The sequence below is a fragment of the Solea senegalensis genome, linkage group LG5 (genome assembly GCF_019176455.1).
Source record: "Solea senegalensis isolate Sse05_10M linkage group LG5, IFAPA_SoseM_1, whole genome shotgun sequence".
NCBI lineage: Eukaryota > Metazoa > Chordata > Actinopteri > Pleuronectiformes > Soleidae > Solea > Solea senegalensis.
In genome coordinates, this window is record NC_058025.1 from 776,366 (window position 1) to 798,194 (window position 21,829).

General features: G+C 38.0%; 3 protein-coding genes across 5 annotated transcripts in view; all 3 read left to right on the plus strand.

Annotated features, from left to right (window-relative positions):
- Positions 1-1,756, plus strand: part of LOC122769698 (anthrax toxin receptor 2-like) — a 41,130-nt gene extending 39,374 nt beyond the window's left edge. For all 3 annotated transcript variants that reach the window (XM_044026448.1, XM_044026450.1, XM_044026449.1), the window contains one exon: positions 1,713-1,756. In XM_044026448.1, coding sequence (XP_043882383.1) covers positions 1,713-1,751 — 39 coding nt within the window. In that variant the 3' untranslated portion in view covers positions 1,752-1,756. The remainder of the gene's footprint in view (positions 1-1,712) is intronic.
- A 4,485-nt stretch (positions 1,757-6,241) lies between these two features.
- On the plus strand, positions 6,242-15,080 carry tmc1 (transmembrane channel-like 1; the record flags this gene model as incomplete). Its single annotated transcript, XM_044025920.1, has 18 exons — positions 6,242-6,624; positions 6,698-6,871; positions 6,954-7,044; positions 7,227-7,308; positions 7,430-7,536; positions 7,770-7,868; positions 7,948-8,090; positions 10,545-10,689; positions 10,811-11,005; positions 11,618-11,797; positions 11,887-12,039; positions 12,383-12,511; positions 12,612-12,679; positions 12,802-13,041; positions 13,432-13,557; positions 14,186-14,264; positions 14,648-14,759; positions 14,956-15,080. Coding segments are annotated over 18 exons (2,631 nt in total), but the record flags the coding sequence as incomplete, so codon positions are not given.
- A 2,542-nt stretch (positions 15,081-17,622) lies between these two features.
- The window catches only part of tmc2b (transmembrane channel-like 2b), a 15,122-nt gene continuing 10,915 nt past the window's right edge, over positions 17,623-21,829 (plus strand). Inside the window, exons 1-4 of the mRNA XM_044027037.1 lie at positions 17,623-17,714; positions 17,806-17,847; positions 18,953-19,349; positions 21,244-21,393. Of these exons, the coding sequence (XP_043882972.1) occupies positions 17,669-17,714; positions 17,806-17,847; positions 18,953-19,349; positions 21,244-21,393 (635 nt within the window). The 5' untranslated portion in view covers positions 17,623-17,668. The remainder of the gene's footprint in view (positions 17,715-17,805; positions 17,848-18,952; positions 19,350-21,243; positions 21,394-21,829) is intronic.

Sequence of the window (21,829 nt, forward strand, 5' to 3'; positions counted from 1 at the left end):
GTGTGTTTGTTAGTTTAACTAATCCTCTGATTAACTAAGCTACTGTTAAAGTGACAGAAGAAGAAGAAAAGTCTGCTGTGATGATCAAATCTTTCAAATCCTCGAGATTATCTCTGCAAAAGAAGCATCTTTCAGCTGGATTATAACTCCAAATCCTCCACGTGTTTGTGCACTTTAGTCCAGATGGAAGATAAAACCACCGCCATTCTTCTGCTGCTTCTTCTTCTTTTTCTGCTTCTGCTTCTGCTTCTTCTTCTTCTTCTGAAAGTACAACCCATGATTTAAACAAGAAACATTTATTTTATTTTATAAAATTAAACATAAAACGTTATCACAGAGGTTTGTTTTTGCTGAGTCGACAGTTTTTCACGTCATTTCCTGAAAAATTGAACAGATCAGACCGAGTGTGTGTGTGTGTGTGTGTTCTTGTATCTTTGTGAGGACATTTTGTTTGATCAGAATCAGCTTTATTGGCGATTCTGTAGTATGTATGACTATAGTATGTGAACACATACAAGGAATGGATAAAGAAGGTCCGCTCTATTTTTAAACATACACACACATATATGTGTGTATATATGTATATGTATACATATATACACTATGTGTATATACACACACATATATATGTATATACTGTATATACAGTATGTATATGTATACATATATACACTTGGTATATATACACACACATATATGTATATACTGTATATATGTATATGTATACATATATACAGTACACATATATACACACACACACACACATATATATGTTACATTATTTACACAGAGAGACGTTGAGAATATAAAGTGCTGAATGTCACTTTCTGATCTAAAAATGTCTTTTTCAGGGTTAAGACCTGGTTTTAGGTTTAGAATCAGGGTCAGGTTTTGGTTTAAGGTCAGGGTTAAAGGTCAGGTTTAGGCACTTAGTTGTGATGGTTAGGGTTAGGGAATGTCCTCACTGTGAATGCTATACAAACGTGTGTGTGGACATTCTCTGTGTCAGAGCGCCCTCTTGGTGTCAGTGTGTTGTTCAACATGCAGCTGCACACACAATCTGTTAATTTATCCATTTAATGTATATTTGTTTATTATTAAAGTATTATTTATTATTATTATTATTATTATACACTTTTTGTTTTTGTTAAATTCATAATTTTACTTAATCGTTATTTCTGAATATTGATTCACTTTAATCTGATTGATTTCTGATTCATCTTATTTATTAAAATGATGCATTTTTTACTTAATTCAAACATGAAATGATGAAAATAACAATAATAATAAAAATAATACTTATAATAATAACAATAATAATAACAATCTGAAAAATAACAATAATAATTATAACAATATTACAAATAATAACAATAATAAAATATAATAACAATACAAATAACAATATAATTATAATAACAACAATAATAAAATGTAATAATAATAATAACAATAATAAAAAGAATAATTATAATAGTAATAACAATAATAATAATAATAACAATCTGAAAAATAACAATAATAATTATAACAATATTACAAATAATAACAATAATAAAATATAATAACAATAACAATACAAATAACAATAATAATTATAATAACAACAATAATAAAATGTAATAACAATAATAATAACAATAATACAAATAATAATTATAATAACAACAATATTACACATAATAATAATAATAATTCTGTGTGTTTTTCAGGGTCGATGCATGAACTTCGAGCGTGTTCAGCGTCAGTAGAAGAAGAAGAAGAACAACAACAACAACAACAACAGGAGCTGGTTTTTTCTTTGAATCTTTCTTTTTTATTTTCTTCACTCTGCTTCAGCCTTAAATTATTTTACACTTTTACGTTAAATCTAAAAACGACTTTCATTGTAAATGAGCTGAAAACAAACAAACATGGCGTCTCGGTCGTGGGGGAAAAAAGAATTTCTAAAAGAAGACAAAAACAAGATGGCGGCGGTGGGCGGGGCTGTTGGCCTTTGGCGCGTCAGTGAGTCACAAGTCCAAGCTCCTCTCGGCGACGTCTCCTCGTGAATCCTGTCCAACTTCACTAGTCGTCCCGCGGCGGCGCCGAGACCGCGACTGTCGCTTTAACGCACGCATGACGGACTGTGGACACGCCCCCAGGTCCTCAGCACGTCCACGCCTCTCCCTGGACTTCTGTGAAGACACCTCTTCCTGTTCTGTCTCTCTTTCTTTCAGGAAGACAAAATTATTAGAGCGTGTTTGAACCGCGGGACAGTCTCCTCCCCCTCCTCCTCGCCATCATCGCCGCCATCACCACCGCGGCGGCGTCTGTGACTCAGTTTGAGGGATTGATGCCTTTAAGACCTTGACATGGTGTTTGAGTTCAGTCTGTTCAGCAGGGCGTAGCACGCACAAACACACACACACACACACTCAGGCCGCCATTGCCGCCGTCTCCACCGCGTCTCACGACTCACAGAAATCAAAGTTTAATTAAAATAATTAAAATGAACAGAAGCGGCCGCCTGTGACACTCACACTGACCTACAACTGCACGACAACACATACGCAACAACACGACAACACACACACACAACTCATTTAATCCCAAATCACTCATTTATCGTTTTCTTTGTCGAGCGCGAGGTCACAACGTTACCGTCTGGCACAGTGTGTGTGTGTGTGTGTTTGTGCTAGAATAATCCAGTCACTTCAGATTGTGTACTTCACCCACAGATTACAGATTGGAGTGGAAACCTGCCAAAGCGCGGCGGCGGCGGCGTTGACGTGCAGTCGTATAGACAATGACCGGTGGCGGGGTCAGTGGCGTGTCTGTGTGTGGGCGGGGACACGTCGTCATGTGACACTAAAAATAAGTTCAACAACCATCAAGTTTGAGAGGAGGAGGGGGCGGGGCTTAGGATCATTGTTATTATTGTTCCTTTGTTTCCTGTGTTTGTGTGTGTGTGTGTGTGTGTCTGCAATCGACTCGTCTGGCCTGTTTGAAGACGTTTAAACAAAACGAGACGCCATCTTTGTCACATGACTCGTGATAATAATAATTATTGTAATGAAATCATTAGATTTTGTTGTGATTTAAAATTCTTTCTTTTCTGTCATTTTGTTTCTTTTCCACTTTAAGTAAATTCATGTTTTCAAGCTCGCTGATCACATGATGATCTTCACTGTTGAATGTATAGAAATTCACTCTGCACCTTTAACTTCAGGTCACATGATCACGCACACACGTGTGTGTATGTGTGTGTTTCTAAAAATCTAAATATAAAAATGTTTTTCAAGACTTTTTTTCCACTGTTTTTATTTTTACACGAGCGGCAACAACAGTGTGTGTGTGTGTGTGTGTGTGTGTGTGTGTGTGTGTGTGTGGACACGCTGAAGGCCATCTTTAATTGGGTCCGTACAGATTTATATCAGCCTCGACAGGGAACATGATTATTTGGTGTGTGTGTGTGTGTGTGTCTGTGAGTGTGTCTGTGAGTATGTGTGTGAGAGTGGACAGTGTGCAGCGTCTCCTACTGTGAGGACAGTGACCAGAGGCATCACACACACACACACACACACAGGTTCAATAAAGGGTTAATAATAAATAATAATAAATCCATATTAACCATTTGAACTGGATCAATCTGAGGCGCATGTCATTCCAAGCTTGTATGACATCATCACATTATAAATCTGTCATATTGCACCTTTTCCTCGACTATCTCTTGTCATCATTTCCTCTAGAATCGATTGAGTCGGTTTTGTCAGTACGTTGCTCTGGTCTTCAATCTGTCTTGCAACTCCTGAACACATGAACGTGTCTGATTTGGGCAAATACAAATGTTGAATCCTTCTCGGTCCTTTGGTTTTCCATATGTGAAATACTGCGTCACATCTCCCAGTTACAAACAATTGGTTGCCCCATATTGGACGAAGTATGTAGAGAGTTCTAAACTTAACCCTTGGCTTTCCATATGTGGAGAATGATTTGTGTAATAAAACATCAAAGATCTCAACTGTGCAGCCCAATCATTACAGGCCTCCACGGTCACATGGGAGGTATAGCACGGTCACATGGGAGATATAGCACATCGTCATCATCATCATCATCATCATCATCATCATCACCATCACCATCACCTTCATCATCGTCATCATCATCATCACCATTGTGTAAAATGATGTATTGAATGAATGTTAAATGAATGTTTAAGTCCGGTGGGAGGAGCTTGTTGTTGCTCAGTGTCAGGTGGGAGGAGCTTGTTGTTGCTCAGAGTCAGGTGGGAGGAGCTTGTTGTTGCTCAGAGTCAGGTGTGAGGGTCAGAGGTCACACAGAAGACTGAGTGAACGGTGAGTGAAGTCTTGTGTTTGTTCCGTCACTAAATAGTTTGACTGTGTTGTGTGAAGATAACGAGAGGTTCATGTGAAACATCTGAAACACTGCAGCAGAGGCATTAAGATAAGTTAAGTTAAGTTAAGATTGATATTGTTACAGCAGCAGAATTCAATAATCCTTGCTTTTCTTCAGAGAAACAACAAAGTCGTGCAGTTTTAAGACACTTACGTCAAAGTCTGTGTCAAATGAAGTGATTTTCTTTGTTCAAGACTGAATAAAGACCATAACCATGAGCAGTGGTTATGGTTATGGTTAATCTCTTTGTTTAAGACTGAACAAAGAGATTAACCTTAACCATAACCAGTGGTTAGCCAATGATACCCAATGACCAACACTAACTTTTACCTTTTAACCATTAACCACAATTCAAATCTTAGTCCTAAACTTAACCATTTCCTCAGAAATTAGGTTCTGTATTCCCTCATTAGGACCAGGTTTTGGTCTCCAGGACTACTGGTCCTGACACACACACACACACAGCAGGAGTGAGAGCAGCAGTGAAACTCTCACATGTCTGGTGGAGACTTGGACGGCTGCTGCTGCAGGACAGACAGACAGGAGGACAGACAGACAGGAGGACAGACGGCAGGAGGACGGACAGACAGGAGGACAGACAGACAGGAGGACGGACAGACAGACAGACAGGAGGACACACAGGAGGACACAGGAGGACGGACAGACAGGAGGACAGACAGACAGGAGGACAGACGACAGGAGGACGGACACACAGGAGGACAGACGGCAGGAGGACGGACAGACAGGAGGACGGACAGACAGGAGGACAGACAGGACGCTGGGATGAAGACGTCTCATGAAGACACTCTGATCTCCTCTGACAGTAAGATCATGAGCGTCTTTATTTTATATTATTTAGTATAAATGTGTTTATAGAGATTTCATTCACCACATTTTAAATTCACTGATGATAAATGAAGAATCATTTTACTGAGGAAAAAAATCAGGGAATTTAATGAAATCTTCTTTAAAATGTTAGTTTTATTATTTTTTATAAATGTGTTTATATTATTTATTATAACACACTGAGAAATATAAATCTTGCACATTTACATATGTGACCATCATTTTTTATGTAACTTTCACATGTAATTATATATCATTTATATTTTTTAAATGCTAAATAAAATTCCTGCGCCTCCACAGACAGTCTTTACTCTCCACTCGTTGACCTCTGACCCCTCGCTGTCTCTTTACCGCCTCGTCTCCCTTCATTAGTCCATCGTTTGTGTCTTTTGTGTCTCTTGTGTCTCTTGTGTCTCTTGTGTCTCGTGGCGCAGAACGACCTCGGTCTGTTCTCCAGTTACGAGTGAGGACAGACGTGTGTCCTGTCTGTCAGAGGCTGCTCTCTGTCTCCCCCTGTGGTCTCTGTCATGCATTACAATAGTGACCATCAGTGACGCTGAGCTCATGAAACGCTCAATCACTAAAGTTTCAACCCAAACTCATGAATTATTATAATTCTTATTCATAATATATATGATCTGCAACTTAGTAACTTATTATCTCAACAAAACTTTACCTTAAAATAACAAAGAAAAAAGTTGAAGTTTAAACTGGGCCAGTTATTGATTGTCATTCTTTGAAAAGTTATTATTATTTATTCTTCCACAGTCGACGTGGAGCTAAAGTTCACAGGTGAGTTTTTTTGTCTCTTACGTCTCAACTTTAACTTTTATCTTTTCATTTCCTCATTAGTTCCAGAAAAATGTGAATTAAAAACATTCAAATTAAAATAGAATTAAAAAGAATAAAAGAGTGATTTAAGAAATAAATGACTGCAGGAGACGGATGTGAAGTTTCCACCGTTCAAGATAAACAAGAGAGGAGGAGGAGGAGGAGGAGGAGACACAGAGGAAGAAGAAGGGATGATGATGAAGATGGAGGGAGAAAGAAGAGGAGGAAGAGAGAATCTGAAGAAAGACGAGAAGGAGGAGAGGAAGAACAGACGGAGAAAACAGAAAGAGGAAAGAGAAGAAAGGATGGTCGAGACGTTAAAGGAGAGGAAGAGGAAGAGGAGGTAGAGAAGATAAAAAGTGATAAGACGACAAAAACCGGGAAGAATAAAAGAAATGAAAGAATGAGAAGAAACAAAGGAGAGGAGGTGGAGAGAGAGGAAGATGTCAGGAGGATAAAGAAACGTGGGAAGAAAGAAGAGAGAGAAGAGGACGGAGGTGAAGATGGAAAGAAGAAGAAGAAGAAGAAGAAGAAAGTGGTGCAAACAAGGTTTTTTTTTTATTTGATTCCAAATAACGGAAACTTTAAAAACTTTAAAACTTCATCATTGTGTTTGTCTCAGTTCAGAGCAGGAGACGAGCGGAGAGGACGCTCTGAGGACGGGGTCTCTGAGGACGGGGTCTCTGTCAGCAGAAGAACTGGAGACACTGAAGGAAGCCGTGGACGAGAGGAAGAAACTGATCCAGGGTCTGAGAGGAAAACCCTGGTCCATGAAGAAGAAACTCCAGACTCTGCGGTGACGTTTCAACATTTAACGATGAAATGGTTTCGATCATTTCAAACTAACATCTGTGATTTGTTTCTTTTTAAAACCTCAGAGAGTCTCAGGAGTTTGTGGAGAAATATGAAGGCGCTCTGGGAAAAGCTAAAGGCCGAAGACTTTACGCCTACAAGGTCATGATGACCAAGGTCATCAAGAGCTTCTCACACCTGATCTCCACATCTGTGCAAAACGTTCAAACTCAAAGACAGTAAAAATAAATATTATAGACATGTGTGTGTGTGTGTATATACATATATATACATACATATCATATATATGTGTATATATATGTCATATATTGAAGGATTTTCTTTCATTGACTGATCAGAAATGGATGAAGTTCCAGCGAGACTTTGAAAACTTTAAAACTGCTTGTATTCCATGGGAGATGAAAATCAAGGAGATTGAAAGTAAGTTGGATTTTCAGCTTCGTTCTCGACAATATTTATATTATACAATAAATATATGTACATATATACTGTATAATAATAATAATACTAATAATACTAATGCTGCAGTGTTTGTTCTCAGGTCACTTTGGTTCTTCAGTGGCTTCATATTTCATCTTCCTGAGGTGGATGTACGGCATCAACATGATTCTCTTTGGTTTGACCTTTGGCCTTGTCATGGTGCCTGAGGTCACTCCTTATTATTATCATCATTATCATCATCATTATTGTTATTATTATGATTATTATTATCATGTTGAACTCTGTAACTTTGTTACTTTATTGACTGTATATTTTCTCTGTGGTGAACCTCAGGGCTGAATCCTGGTTACTTTAGTCTTTTCAGACTCCATGTTTGTCCTGTTCATATAAAAACATTATAAATATATTGATTATATTTATGTTACATTCTTCTTCTTCAGGCATTAATGGGGAAAGCCTATGGCAGCATCCCCAGAAAAACTGTCCCCAGATCAGAGGAGAACAGCGCCATGGACTTTGTTGTTTTATGGGACTGTGGAGTGAGTGCTTTTATTTTTTATTATTTTGAAATAAATAAAAGCTGTGACTCATTAATAAGAGCATGATGTCTTCACACAGGGTTACGCTCAGTACTCTGTGTTGTTCTACGGTTACTACAACGACCAGAGATCCATCGGGTGGCTCAAGTTCCGGCTCCCTCTGTCTTACTTCCTGGTCGGAGTAGGAACGGTGGCGTACAGCTACATGGTGGTGATCAGAACGTCAGTAAACTAAACTAAACTAAACTAAACTAAACTAAACTACAGCTACATGCTGATGTGGTGATCAGAACAGTCACTAAACTAAACTAAACTAAACTAAACTAAACTACAGCTACATGATGGTGATCAGAACGTCACTAAATTAAACTAAACTAAACTAAACTAAACTAAACTAAACCTAAATGCTACATGGTGGTGATCAGAACACCAGTAAACTAAACTTAAACTAAACCTAAACTAAACTAAACTAAACTAAACTAAACTAAACAACAGCTACATGGTGGTGATCAGAACACCAGTAAACTAAACTAAACTAAACCAAACTAAACTAAACTAAACCAACTTACAGCTACATGATGGTGATCAGAACGTCAGGCGTAAGCTAAACTAAACTAAACTAAACTAAACAACAGCTACATGGTGGTGATCAGAACACCAGTAAAGTAAAGTAAAGTAAAGTAAACTACAGCTACATGGTGGTGATCAGAACATCAGTAAACTAAACTAAACTAAACTACAGCTACATGGTGGTGATCAGAACATCAGTAAACTAAACTAAACTAAACTAAACTACAGCTACCGGTGGTCAGAATGTCAGTAAACTAAACTAAACCAAGTAAACTACAGGCTGTGGTGATCAGAATGTCAGTAAACTAAACTAAACTAAACCAAAGCTAAACTACAGCTACATGGTGGTGATCAGGCGTCACTAAACTAAACTAAACTAAACTAAAAAACCAAACTACAGCTAACGGTGGTGATCAGAACGCCAAAACTAAACTAAACCTAAACTATAGCTACATGGTGGTGACATCACTAAACTAAACTAAACTACAGCTACACAGTGGTGATCAGAACATCAGTAAAGTAAACTAAACTAAACTAAACTAAACTACACTACAGTGGTGATCAGAATGTCAGTAAACTAAACTAAACTAAACTAAACTACACACAGTGGTGATCAGAACGTCAGTAAACTAAACTAAACTAAACTAAACTACAGCTACATGATGGTGATCAGAACGTCACCTAAACTAAAAACTAAACCAAACCAAACTAAACCTAAACTAAAACTAAACAATTACAGAAACTAAACTAATGGTGGTGATCAGAGCGCCAGTAAACTAAACTACACTACATGGTGGTGATCAGAACAGCCAGTAAACCTAAACTAAACTAAACTACAGCTACACGGTGGTGATCAGAATGTCAGTAAACTAAACTAAACTAAACCAAACTAAACTACAGCTACTTGGTGGTGATCAGAACGCACTAAACTAAACTAAACTAAAAAACTAAAAAAACTAAACAGCTACATGGTGATCAGAACGTCATTAAACTAAACTAAACCAAACTAAACTAAACTACAGCTACACAGTGGTGATCAGAACGTCAGAGCTAACGTCAAACTAAACTAAACTAAACTAAGCCTTAAACTAAACTAAACTAAACTAAACTGCTACAGTGGTGATACAGTAAACTAAACTAAACTAAACTACAGCTACATGGTGGTGATCAGAACGTCAGTAAACTAAACTAAACTAAACTAAAAAACTACAGCTCATGGTAGATCAGAATGTCACTAAAAAACTAAACTAAACTAAACTAAACTAAGCTACACGGTGGTGAAATGTCAGTAAACTAAACTAAACTAAACCAAACTAAACTACAGCTACGGTGGTGATCAGACGGTAAACTAAACTAAACTAAACCAAACTAAACTGAGGTGATCAGACGCAGCTACAGCTACACAGTGGTGATCAGAATGTCAGTAAACTAAACTAAACTAAACCAAACTAAACTACAGCTCATGGTGGTGATCAGAGCGTCACTAAACTAAACTAAAACTAAAGCTAAACCAAACTAAACTACAGCTGGTGATCAGAATGTCAGTAAAAACTAACTAAACTACAGCTACACGGTGGTGATCAGAACGTCAGTAAACTAAACTAAACTAAACTAAACCAAACTAAACTACAGCTACATGGTGGTGATCAGAACGTCAGTAAAAACAACACAAGTGTTTTATAAATCTGACTAAATTAAATCTGATCGTTTCTGGATTATATTCTTATTTCTGGTTTAATTTTACAATTTCAGTTTAAATCAGATTATTCCTGGTTATTTCCGGTTAAATCAATTAAATATTAGGATTTCTGGTTTAATCTGATTACTCCTGGTTTCTGATCGAATCTTATTCTTTATGTGTAAAGTTTGTTATTTCTGGTTACATTGTGTTTCATAGTTAGTTCTATTTGATCATTTCTGTTTGTTCTGGATACCTGTGCTTTAATCTGATTACCTGTGGTTAAATCCGATTACCTGTGGTTAAATCCGATTACCCGTGGTTGAATCTGATTACCTGTGGTTAAATCCGATTACCCGTGGTTGAATCTGATTACCTGTGGTTAAATCCGATTACCCGTGGTTGAATCTGATTACCTGTGGTTAAAGCATGGCCCGTAACGCTAACGAGTCTGGAGTTGGCGACGACAACAGCTTTAATTTCAGCTGGAAGACGTTCACCAGCTGGGATTATCTGATCGGTAATCCAGAAACTGCAGATAATAAATTTGCCTCCATCACCACCAGCTTCAAGGTCAGTGACTGATGATGTAACTGTAGTATAATGTATATAGTGTATATATACAGTATATACATATATATATATACATATATATATATGTATATATATATATACACTGCTGTTTCTTCTGCAGGAGGCCATCTTAGAGGAGCAGGAGAACCGTAAAGACGACAACATCCACCTGACTCGTTTCCTGCGAATTCTGGCCAACTTCCTGGTTCTGTGCTGTTTGGCAGGAAGTGGTTACCTCATCTACTTCGTGGTTCGTCGATCTCAGAATTTTGCTCTGGACGGACTGGAGAATCACAGCTGGTGGGAGAGAAACGAGGTAGTGCCACAAGAGGGAGCTGTATCTCTTTCTGCTGTGTCATCAGGTCAAAGCTCCTCCCCCAAAACACTGGAACACGCTTTTTTTTATTATTACTAAATTTCTAACCTGGTTTTGTCACATTACAGTGTTAACTCTGACTTAATCTCAGATTTATGATATTTTTTCTGACTTTAATCTCAGAATTCTGCCCTAATCCTCTTCTGTAATCTTGACACTGAATTTAATTAATGTGTCCTGTTAATCTGATGTTCTGATGTTAATCTGCACATATAACTTGTGTTCCGCTGTTAATCTGCAGTTGTTCCTTGTGTTCTGCTGTTAATCTGCGGTTGTTTCTTGTGTTCTGCTGTTAATCTGCAAATATAATTTGTGTTCTAATTTTAATCTGCAGTTGTTACTTGTGCTCTGATGTTAATCTGCAGTTGTTCCTTGTGTCCTGCCATTAATCTGCAATTGTTCCTTGTGTTCTGATGTTAATCTGCAGATATAACTTGTGTTCTGATGTTAATCTGCGGTTGTGCCTTGTGTTCTGATGTTAATCTGCAGATATAATTTGTGTTCTGATGTTAATCTGCAGTTGTCCCTTGTGTCCTGCTGTTAATCCCTCAGGTGAACATGGTGATGTCGTTGCTCGGGATGTTCTGTCCCATGTTGTTTGACGTCATCAGTGCGTTGGAGAACTATCATCCTCGCGTGGCTCTACAGTGGCAGCTCGGTCGCATCTTTGCTCTTTTCCTGGGGAATCTCTACACGTTCATCATCGCACTCATGGACGAGATCAACGTCAAAGTGAGGACCAAACATGAGTGAGACACTGTTCATCCTGTCACTGTGTGAGTTCATGAACGTGTGTGTGTGTGTGTGTGTGTGTGTGTCAGAGGGAGGAGGAGAAGATCATAAAGTTTAACATCACCATGTGGGAACTGAGTCTTTACAACAGCAGTTTATCAGAAAACAGCACAGCTCACACTGTCATCATCCAACCTGCTGATGTTCCCCGAGGCCCCTGCTGGGAGACCATGGTAGGACAGGTCCGTGTCCACACTGTGACTGTTCTATAACTGTGTGGATGTTTCTTTATGATCAATATTAAAGTTCACATTCTATTACACATCTGAGATGTTTCTGGTGATAACAAGTTACAATTTGATGAAGGAGATCGTTTCTCATTTTAACAAAAGATTCTCCGTATAACAAAATCGTATCGTTCCGTATCGTATCGTTCCGTATCGTATCATATCGTTTCGTATTGTTTTGTGTCATAAGTTAGTCGGTAAAGATGATTATTATGGGGTGCAGGACTATAGATGTGGGCGGGGCTTCTGTCAGACTGTTTGTTGCAGTAAACAGCTGTTGTTGTTGTGTGTGACGCAGGAGTTTGTGCGTCTCATCATCTCTGACACGATGACGACGTACATCACTCTGCTGATCGGTGATTTCCTCAGAGCCGTCCTCGTACGTTTCCTCAACTACTGCTGGTGCTGGGACCTGGAGGCGGGGTTTGTGAGTCACATGTGACCTAAATGTAATAAAGATAAATATAGAGTCTGAGACACATCAGGTTGATATTTGTCTCTTTCTGTCTCTTGTTGTGTTGTTAAAGCCGTCTTACTCTGAGTTTGACGTCAGTGGAAATGTCCTCGGTCTGATCTTCAATCAAGGAATGATCTGGTGAGAAGATTTACTCCCAAATAACAGCAGAGAAAAAACTAACGTGTCCACTCGTCTTCTCCTCTTCTCATCATCTTCTCGTCCAATCTTTCTTCTGGTCTTCTGGTCTTGTGGTTCTGCAGGATGGGTGCCTTCTACGCTCCGTGTCTTCCGGCTCTAAACGTCCTGCGTCTTCACGTGTCCATGTACCTGCAGTGTTGGGCTGTGATGTGCTGTAACGTCCCACAGGAAAGAGTCTTCAAAGCTTCGGGTTCTAATAACTTCTACATGGCCATGTTGTTGGTCATCCTGTTCCTGTCCACGCTCCCGGCCATCTACACCATCGTCACCATCCCTCCGTCCTTTGATTGTGGACCGTTCAGGTACTATCACACCGCTCCTCTGAAGGTTCTGACCTCGTCTTCTGAAGGTTCTGCCTTCGTCTTCTGAAGGTTCTGACCTCGTCTTCTGAAGGTTCTGCCTTTCTTCTGAAAGGTTCTGCCTTTGAAGGTTCTGCCTTCGTCTTCTTTCTTTGTCTTCTGAAGGTTCTGACCTTGAAGGAAGGTTCTAAAGGTTCTTCTTCTTTCTGAAGGTTCTGACCTTGTCTTCTGAAGGTTCTAACCTTCGCTTCTGAAGGTTCTGACCTCGTCTTCTGAAGGTTCTAACCTTCGTCTTCTGAAGGTTCTGACCTTGTCTTCTGAAGGTTCTGCCTTCGTCTTCTGATGGTTCGGACCTCGTCTTCTGACCACGTCGTCATTTCTCTTTTATTTCAGTGGTAAAAATCGTATGTTTGACGTCATTCATGAGACACTGGAGTCCGATTTCCCCGCGTGGTTCAGTAAAGTCTTCAGTTACGCTTCGAATCCTGGACTGGTTCTGCCCTTCATTCTGCTCATGGTGTGAGTCCAGTTCACCAAACGCCATCTTACACACTTTATATTATTAAAGTTAAAGGTTTGAATCATTTTCCTAAAGTCGAGGATTTAATAAGAAAATAGTAAGAAATGATTTTAAAGAGTAAAAAAAGCCTCATTTCTGGCATTTCGTTCTCATTTTTTTGCCTTAAAAGAAAAAACGAATCCAACTTTGTCTTAATAACGTGTCACAGCTCATTTTAAACTTTAATCACCAGTAAATGTGTAAAATTCCTGATCACAGATCAGTGTGTGCAAGTTCTTAAATTCAGCTGAATGAAGTCAAATAAGACTCATTCTGATACGACATTGTTTCTTTATTGTCATAAAAGTTTGGTCAGTTTTTTTCACATCCTGGAACATTAAAGTCTGAAAGTAGCTTTATAATTTAAGAACTCATTTCATTACTTTTCTTAGAACGAGAAGATTTAAATCAATATAATACGATTTGGGCTGTTTTCTTTACAGTGGAAAACTCATTTTCTGATTTGTTTTGACATTTTGTGTTTTTTGTCTTCATGTTTCTTTTGTTTCTCAGTTTCTGTGTTTTGTTAAAGGCTCATTGTAAATAAAGTTATTGATCTCATGATCTCATGATCTCATGATCTTTCAGACTTGCCATCTATTATCTGCAGTCGACGTCCAAAAGTTACAAAGAAGCAAACGTGGAGCTGAAGAGAAAACTACAAACGGTATCAAATAATAAATGAATGAGTTATTTTTCCCCGTCATTTGGACAGAAATGTAACTTTGAACAGAAACTTTCAGGGAATTATGTGAGTTATGGATATACTTTTATTGATTCTTATTCCACGAGGGAAAATCAAAGTGATTAAATAAATAAAATTATAATAGTTTATTTTTTTCAGACTTTACATTATTTTAACCTGCAATAATTCTTTTATTTTGAAAGCGTGGTGTATTCAGCTACGGTTGTAGTGACGTCGTTGCTCCAACAGGGGGCAGCAGAGTAATAGCTGGTGTATTTTCTCCTCAGAGAGTGAGAATTAAAAAAGTCATCACTTTTAAAAATCATGTTTGAGTTTAACGACATGTGAACGTTTTGTTTTTGAAGCAAAACGAGGAAAACAAGAAGAAAAACAAGCGAGCGGCGATAAAAGCTCAACTGGATTTAGACGAAGCGAGAAGAGCGGCATCACGAGGAGAAGAAGAGCAACGACAAGGCAGTGAGACACTTATTGTTATTGTTATTGTTATTTTCTCATTATTATTATTGTAATAATAATAATTATTATTATTATAATCATAAATCACACATTTGTCTCTGAACAGATGAAGAAGAAGAAAAAAAATGTGTCCGTCACAAACTTCATCATCGTCTTCATCATCTTCATCCTCCTCCTCCTCCTCCTGCTGCTGGAGACCAACAACGTCCGGTCACCAGGTCTCATCACCATGGCAACCATGGGGCTGCCGGTTACCTGCCTGGTTTCCCTCAACACAGTGAAGGACAGACGGACAGAGTGTCCAGTCTGCAGAGACACTGAGGACGAGGAGTAGGAGACAGTGAGGACGAGGAGGAGGAGACACTGAGGACAAGGAGTAGGAGACAGTGAGGACGAGGAGGAGGAGACACTGAGGACGAGGAGTAGGAGACACTGAGGACGAGAGAGGAGGACTGAGGGAGGTAGAGACACTGAGGACGAGGAGGAGACACTGAGGACACTGAGGACACGAGGAGGAGGAGACACTGAGGACGAGACACTGAGGACGAGGAGGAGGAGACACTAAGGACGAGGAGTAGGAGACACTGAGGACGAGACACTGAGGACAAGGAGGAGGAGACACTGAGGACCATGTGTGGTATTGTGAGATTTCCTGTAATTCTCACCTCACAAGACTCAAAACTTTACTTTGATCTCACGTTAATGATCATAAACATTGTGATTTAATCTTAATCTTATATCCTGTAATCCCACTCCTGCTCCTTTCATTAAATCACAGTGTGCTTCTCATCATCCATTCACGAGTGACACAACATTAACATTTAATGCTGTAGTTATTTGAGCTTCAGCTTCACTTCATCCTTTCACCAGCAGACCATTCATCCTCATCCTTCTTCTTTGTGAACACTGGAGACGACGTCAGCATTAGATTAGATTAGATTAGACTTCACCTGTCGCAGCAGGTGAACAACTGAACAGAAATGGAACAAAAACTAATGTAAAGTATAAAATCAGACGAACAAAATTAAGAAACACAAATAATAAACTAATAGAAATTTGCATTTCCCCCTCTAGGGGGGCGTCACACACTGTCACTGTGTGTTTAACTGTGTTAAAAAAACCAAATCTGCAACTTTAAATCAACAAAAGACAAATTCACACATTCCTCTTCATTGAGACAGTTTTGTCCTTAAAGGTCCAGTGTGTAACTTTTTGGTGAAATTCTAATAGTTTAAATAATAATTATATTTTTTTATATAATGTAACGTGACTGTGTGCAGGACGTGAAGGGGGAGGAGCTAAATGAAGAGAGGGAGACAGGTATGAGACAGTAATCATGTAACCCTGGAACATGTGTCGCTACATCAGCAGCGTCTCGTGTTTCCTGCTCCATTATTCACAAGCTTCACATCTGACGTTTGACCATAAACAGAGAGACAGCGTTAAAGTCTGTCTGTGACAACGAGATTTTTGAGTCAACGCTGACGCAGACGACACTCTGGTTTACGCACAAGTCAAAACACTTAGAGTTCAAGTCTTTTAAACACAAACGTTCTACAAAACTAAAGTGAGTTCATTTCTGAGCAACTTTAACTTCATTATATCGTTTAACTCATTTAGAGAAACACTTAAAAACTTCATAAAAAAAACACTTAAAAACTTCGTAAAAAACACTTAAAAACTTCGTAAAAAAACACTTAAAAACATCGTAAAAAACACTTTAAAACATCTTAAAAAACATCCACATAAAAACTTTTATCACAAAATACTGCATAATCTGTCATTTGTCTGCTATTGTTTCATGTAGTTTATCTAATTTATTTTTGTTTATAAGCAAACATCAAACCATCAATCACCATCAGTTTATCAATAGACAAATTACAGTTTTTACAAAGACATTTATATCTATATCTCTAGATTATTGCAACTCCTTGAGTGGAGTTGTTCCTTGTGTTCTGATGTTAATCTGCTGTTGTTCCTTGTGTTCTGATTTTAATCTATAGTTGTTCCTTGTGCTCTGATGTTAATCTGCTGTTGTTCCTTGTGTTCTGATTTTAATCTATAGTTGTTACTTGTGCTCTGATGTTAATCTGCTGTTGTTCCTTGTTCTGATTTTAATCTATAGTTGTTACTTGTGCTCTGATGTTAATCTGTAGTTTTTCCTTGTGTTCTGATTTTAATCTATAGTTGTTCCTTGTGTTCTGATGTTAATCTGCAGTTCTTCCTTGTGTTCTGATGTTAATCTGCAGTTGTTCCTTGTGTTCTGATGTTAATCTGCAGTTGTTACTTGTGTTCTGATGTTAATCTGCAGTTGTTACTTGTGTTCTGGTGTTAAACTGCACAAAATGTCATATTTGAGATCAGAGTCTTCATATAGCGCCACCTGCTGCTTGCAGCTTTAATTTGTGCTTGTTTCTCCTCGTTGACTGAACTCTTGTTTTAAAAGTGTCGTTTGATCAACTCTAAAACAGAGTCATTTAAATAAAAGGCTGGAGTTTGTCAGTGTTACAGTAACTACAGTCGCTCCTTCCACTTGTTACTTAAGTTTCCATCCAACTTTAATGACTCCTGACCTTTTATGTCTACGTTTGCTCTGGTGTCATCTTTCTGGCTCACAAGTGAACAAACGAGTAAAAATGTCCAAACGTCACTTTTCTGTTTTATCAAAATTGTTTTGTTGTAAAATTGTAAGCTAGTTTTAACAGAAATGACAAACTGAGTTTAATTAAAACACGTGTCAAATGTCCATTACCAGTTTGATTGACAGGTCTATTATGTGACTCCCGTCAGGTTTGTCTTTGACTGTTGTCAAGGAGGCTGGGCTTTGACCAGTGTGTGTGTGTGTGTGTGTGTCAGTGATGAAGTGAACAGAGGAGAACAAACATTAGAGAAGGTACAAAGTCACTAAAATGCCTCCGAAAAGGAAAAACAAGGCTGCGCTTGATGTTGAAGATGGTGAGTTTATTATTTTTCATTTATTTCAATCTTTAGACATTTGCATAATCTTTATAGTGTTAATGAAAACTGTTTTGTTTTGGTGTTACAGTTGGGATGGAGGTCGACGCTCAGTCGTCTGCTGGAAGTGAAGGTGAGTTTTTCTTTTGCTATTTCGTGAAAATGAGCAAGAATTTAAATTTCAGCTTGATTTCCAATCTTCTCGATCTTTAATATAAATTTAAAACAATTCAGCTTTGCTCTTTGAAAGTAATAACCAAACTCTTTATTTTGTACTTCTTCAGTCTTATTTGTCTGCATGTGAGCATCAGAATTCAAAAAGTAAAGGACAGTTTTTGGTTAAATTTGGGGGTGGGGTTTATGGAACAAAGAAGATGATCAATTATTAGATTTGTATCGTGAGACAGATACAGATACATTCTTACAAACAATTGTTAAACTTGGAAAATTTCAACACTAACTCCACTACCAGTCATGTTGCTGTGCAGTTACTGTTTAATGCTGACAACAACTTTGTGCACCTGAAAAGAGACAAAGTGGGCGTTGAATGAATTAAATAACAAATTCCATCTGCCTTTATCATGTGCTTCAACAAGTATGTTCAACTGAAATGATAGTCATCTGTATGATTCGACAAAAAGGAGTCCCGCAGGGCTCTACATCAGGACCGCTTCTCTTCTCAGTCCATGGAAAAGATCTACCAACAATATTTGGTATGGTGTATATATAGTGTCAGAAGTAGAACTTTCATATTTGCCTCCCCTCGACTCAATCTTCCAAAACATCTCTCAACACTTACACAGACAACACTATAAAATTCCTTCATCATCGTCTCAGAAAACAATGTGTCATAATGATAAAATGGTAAAAAACAAAAAAAACAAAACAAAAAGTTCCACAGGGCTCTATATCAAGACCACTTCTCTTCTCAGTCCATGTAAAAGATCTACCAACAACTGGTCTGGTCAACTGTTATGCTGATGACACCATGATATATACAGTATATATATATACAGTGTACATATATATATGTAACACATTTCCAAACTTTTAGATTTGCTTCTCCTTGACTCAATCTTCCAAAAACATTTGGCGATACTTATGCAGACGACACTCCGTTTTATGTGTCAGTCATAAACATGAACATTATAACTTTCCAGATCTTAAACTTCCCATCTGATTACAGTGAATATGATGAAAGTTTCCACTAATAAATGAATATACACGTGTTTTCTCAGACGAGGCCAGAAAAAGAAGTAAAAACAGAAGAATGAAGCAGCAACGAAGGACCAAACAGGTCAGTGACGAGGACGAGGACGAGGACGAGGCGCCACGGAGGAAAGGACGAAAGAAGAAGACCAAGCCCAGAGACGACGAGGACGACGAGGACGAGGACGACAGACGCAGCGTGAAAAGCAAAGGATCAAAAGCGTCCAGGAGGAGAGCTGCGAAGAAGGAAGAGAGCGACGAGGAGAGTGAGGAGGAGGAGCGAGGGAAGAAAAAGAAAAGAGGAGGGAAGCCTGTGTCCAAAAAGGAAAAGGAGGAGCAGAATAAGGAGAAAAAGGGAAACGGTAAAAAGAAAGACGGGAAGGACAGTGAGAAGGACAAGAAGAAGAAGAATGGGAAGATGAACAGGTGCAGTATTCTGTGACATTCTCCAGCATCATGGATTCATGATGTCATATTCGCCATGAAATACTGGACATGAACATGATCATGGATTCATGATGTCATATTCGTCATGAAATACTGGACATGATCATGATCATGGATTCATGATGTCATATTCGCCATGAAATACTGGACATGATCATGATCATGGATTCATGATGTCATATTCGCCATGAAATACTGGACATGATCATGATCATGGATTCATGATGTCATATTCGCCATGAAATACTGGACATGAACATGATCAGCCACATGATTATTATTCTTATTATTCAGCTTTAATGTTTTATAACATGAATGTTTACAACATACATGATTCTCATATAACACTCATGTTTACACACGTTCTACCTCATGTCACATTTATATACAATACATATTTATGAGAGATAGAAAAAAGAAAGAAAGCTGATGAGAAACAACAGTAAACTTGACATTCAAACTAAATATTGTAAGTTATTAAAAGACAATGTTCTTGAATGAAGTGGCGTTACCAATGGAAATACAGTACATGTATACATAAATGTATTTATTAATACATTTATGTATACATTGATAAATACATTTATTAGTACATGTATACATAAATGTATTCATGAATACATTGATAAATACATTGATAAATACATGTATTTATCAATGTATTCATTAATACATTGATAAATACATTTACAAATAAATTTTTAAATACATTTATAAATACATTTATAACTACATTTACAAATACATTCATTAATAAATTTACAAATACATTTATTAATATATTCACAAATACATTAATAAATGTATTTATTAGTACATGTATGAATACATTTATAAATACAGTTCTTTGAGGGTTGCGTGGACACTTTTTGTGATTTTTGCTGCAGCTTTTTCAAAAACGTTGCAGTGCATGTTGTGATGTTTTTAAGGCATGTTGTTGTGATAATATGTTAAATAACAACCGACCTACATATCTTCAACTTCATTATGACGACACTTTCATCATGTTGAAGTCAAAATGAATGGAGTGAGTTAAATGTTTCAGGGTAAGATAACAGTAAATTCTCACCGTTAGGAACAATTATGCTGCAAAAAGATAGTTTAGCAGTTTACAGTTCTGTGAAAACAGATCAATCATCACCATAAACTGTCACTTTACCCTGTGATGAGTCACAGATTTACAATCATCTGTGATACAATACATCAAATGTGTCAAGTTTACAGAGGAGTTATGTTGCGCTCTGCATGTACATCTCCATATCACCAGAAAGATTAAGATAAAGAAGATAAAGAAAAATTAAAAACAAATGAAACAAAAACCCAGTCGTAGACTCAGTTTTTATTTTCACCAAATACAAATGTAGCACTTTTATTTCACCTCGCTGAACAACATTCAACATTCAGAAGTTGTTTTCTCATTAAAACATTCAAATCCATCTGTAGTTTGAGTTCTCTCACAGCAGTGATATATATATATATATATATTTATGTATATACACATATATACATATTTATGATATATATACACACATATATATGTGTATATATACACACACACACATACACACACAAAACAGTGTCATCAGCAAACAATATAAATATTAGCATTAGACAGATTGTGACACAGAGTATTGATGTAAATAGTAAATAAAAGTGGGCCTGGTCTCGAGCCCTGTGGTACACCCTCAATGATTGATACAGTATCAGAAGATAGTTCATCAGAGTCGGATCATTTCAAAAAGAAAAATGATAATTAGGAAGAAACACAACATGGTCAGGTAAACAAAAGACACACACAAACATGAGAATATTGAAGAATTTCTTCCTCACATACAGATGCTGCTGTGATCTGTGACACACTCTCTTCCTCCAGCAGCTCCTCCTCTTCCTCTGGCTCCGATGAAGACTCGCTGTCAGAGGGAGAGCTCGCGGCGCTGAAGGACGAGGTGGAGGAGAAGAAGAAACTGATCGCGACGCTGAGGAACAAACCGTGGCGCATGAAGAGGCGACTCGTGCTGCTCAAGTAAAAACCACAAACCCGGCGTCTCACTGTCGCTCACACACTCGCTGTTCTCTCGTTTCCACTCCTCCTTCATGTCAGCATCACTCATGAACTCATGTCATGTACATGTGATGTTCACTGTTCCCACCCCTGACCTTTGACCTGGAAATAGTAGAAGAAGAAGCTTGACTTATGAGGGTGGTTTGATGCAGGCAGATATTTTCAGTCCAGGTGAACTATGCTGTGTCTCCATCATGGTCTGATCTGGTCTGGTCCGGTTCGGTCTGGTTTGGCTTGGTTTGGTCTGGGTCGGTCTAGTTTGGTCTGGTTTGGTTTGGTTTAGTCTGGTCTGGGTTTGGTTGGTTTGGTTTGGTTTGGTTTGGTTTGGTTTGGTTTGGTTTGGTCTGGTTTGGTCTGGTTTGGTCTGGTTTGGTTTGGTCTGGTTCGGTCTGGTTTG